This window comes from Sinocyclocheilus grahami, unplaced genomic scaffold, assembly GCF_001515645.1.
Source record: "Sinocyclocheilus grahami isolate Dianchi unplaced genomic scaffold, SAMN03320097.WGS_v1.1 scaffold1288.1, whole genome shotgun sequence".
In the NCBI taxonomy this organism is placed as follows: Eukaryota; Metazoa; Chordata; class Actinopteri; order Cypriniformes; family Cyprinidae; genus Sinocyclocheilus; species Sinocyclocheilus grahami.
The window spans coordinates 107,313-109,332 of NW_015506467.1; the positions used below are offsets into that span (position 1 = coordinate 107,313).

Here is a 2,020-nt window from a genome sequence, read left to right on the forward strand (position 1 = left end):
CGGCAGGGATTGTAGGTGGGGGGAGTGAATGTACAGCGCCCTCTCCCACCTTCAATACCACGACTGAGGTGCCCTTGAACAAGGCACCGAACCCCCAACTGCTCCCTGGGCGCCACAGCATAAATGGCTGCCCACTGCTCTGTGTGTGCGTGTGTGTGTGTGTGCGTGTGTGTGTGCGTGTGTGCGTGCGTGCGTGTGTGCGTGCGTGCGTGCGCGCTCGCGCGCGCGCGCACGCACGCACGCTGGATGGGTTAAATGCAGAGCACTAATTCCAAGTATGGGTCACCATACCGAACCCCCAACTGCTCCTTGGGCGCCACAGCATAAATGGCTGCCCACTGCTCTGGGTGTGTGTGTGTGTGCGCGTGTGTGCGTGCGTGGGTTATTTGCACTTTGGATGGGTTAAATGCAGAGCACTAATTCCAAGTATGGGTCACCATACTTGGCCACGTCACATGTCAAAAAAAAAGAAGATACGATTGGTCATCTGAAGTAAAAACTAGCCAGTTATAAAACATTCTAATGTGAGTTTAAGCTTTTTCAAATTTAATTAGAAGTCATTTAAGCAAAACAATGTTAATTGGTAATGACTAAGAATCTTTAGGATTACTAGAAACGTCCAGGCAAGTGTGTTGGGGAGTCCGGTCCTCTAGGAGCAGGACTGGACACCCTTGATCTATATTACTGATATTTTTCATGATTTTAACACTACCTCAAATTTCCAGGACTGAAACGTCCAGCTCTACTGAGGCCTCCTTCTCCTGTGGACTGTATCGAACACAGCAACCATGCAACACTGTGATTATTATCTGTGCCTCACCGTCTACATCGTCACCTTCATCACCGGCTTCCCGGCCAACGTCTTGGCCTTCTACACACTCAGCCACAAGATTTGGAGAAAGCCGGCACCCATCGACATCCTCCTCCTCAACCTGATCATCTCAGACTTGCTCTTCCTCATCTTCCTCCCCTTTAAGATGCAAGAAGTGGCCAATAATATGGTGTGGAATATCCACTACTTTCTATGTCCGCTGTCTGGTTTTGTCTTCTACATGACCATCTACAACAGCACCTTCTTCTTGACCGCGGTGAGCGTGGAGCGCTACCTCGGCGTGGCGTTTCCAATCCAGCACTCCCTGTGGAGAAGACCCATCTACGCCGTGTTCGCCAGCATCTTCATCTGGGTGTTTTCCATCCTCCATCTCAGCATCGTCTACATCGTGCCCTTCTACAACCCATCCGGGACGGTCCCGCCATCCAGGAACGTCTGTTACGAGGGATTCACCAACGCTCAACTCGAGATCCTCTTGCCCGTACGCTTGGAGTTGTGCATTGTCCTCTTCTGCGTTCCCTTACTTATTTGCAGCTTCTGCTATATAAACTTCATCCGCATTCTTTCGAGGCTGCCAAACATCGGCCGGCGGAGAAAGCTGCGGGCGATTGGATTGGCTTTGGGAACGTTGTTGGTGTTTGTGCTCTGTTTTGGACCCTACAACGTCTCCCATGTTGTCGGCTTCATAACCAAGTCAAGCCCTGCTTGGAGAGACAAAGCTCTTCTTCTCAGCACGTTCAATGCTTGTTTGGACCCGATTATTTTTTACTTCACCTCTGCGGCTTTTAGAAACACACTTGGGGCGATGGTGAGGGGCATTTGGGGTAGATGTTGGTGTCTACAAATCCTATGGAGCTCCAGGAAGGAACCTCCTGAAACTGAGAAAAACAGTCTCCCGAAGCCACAGGAGATCACGAACGCACTTTGACCAATGGTTTTTCATTTAGGCCAGGAACGACCGTGCAATTATTTTTTTGTACGCAAATGCAGCATGGTAAACATTACTCCACTTCCTTGTAAGACGGAGGCGACAAGGAATGCCAAAACAACACAACTCACGTGTAGTAAGAAAAGGAAAACACTATAACCAAACCTGTGTACATAGAGACAGAATTATACAAACAAACAGTCGGCAAACAGAGGATAAACTTCCTTTTGTATAGTGTGTTTATTCATCCATAGTGTGAG

At 49.0% G+C, this 2,020-nt stretch overlaps 1 protein-coding gene across 1 annotated transcript; it reads left to right on the forward strand.

The window, feature by feature from the left end:
• Positions 1 to 788: 788 nt before the first annotated feature.
• On the forward strand, positions 789 to 1,760 carry LOC107568862 (free fatty acid receptor 2-like). The gene has a single exon (XM_016254854.1). It carries the CDS (start codon positions 789 to 791, stop codon positions 1,758 to 1,760), a length of 972 nt encoding a protein of 323 aa, XP_016110340.1.
• Positions 1,761 to 2,020: the final 260 nt, after the last annotated feature.

Bases quoted from the DNA above. Each gene is read 5' to 3' on its own strand.
- LOC107568862 (XM_016254854.1), top strand. From the start codon at position 789: ATGCAACACTGTGATTATTATCTGTGCCTCACCGTCTACATCGTCACC.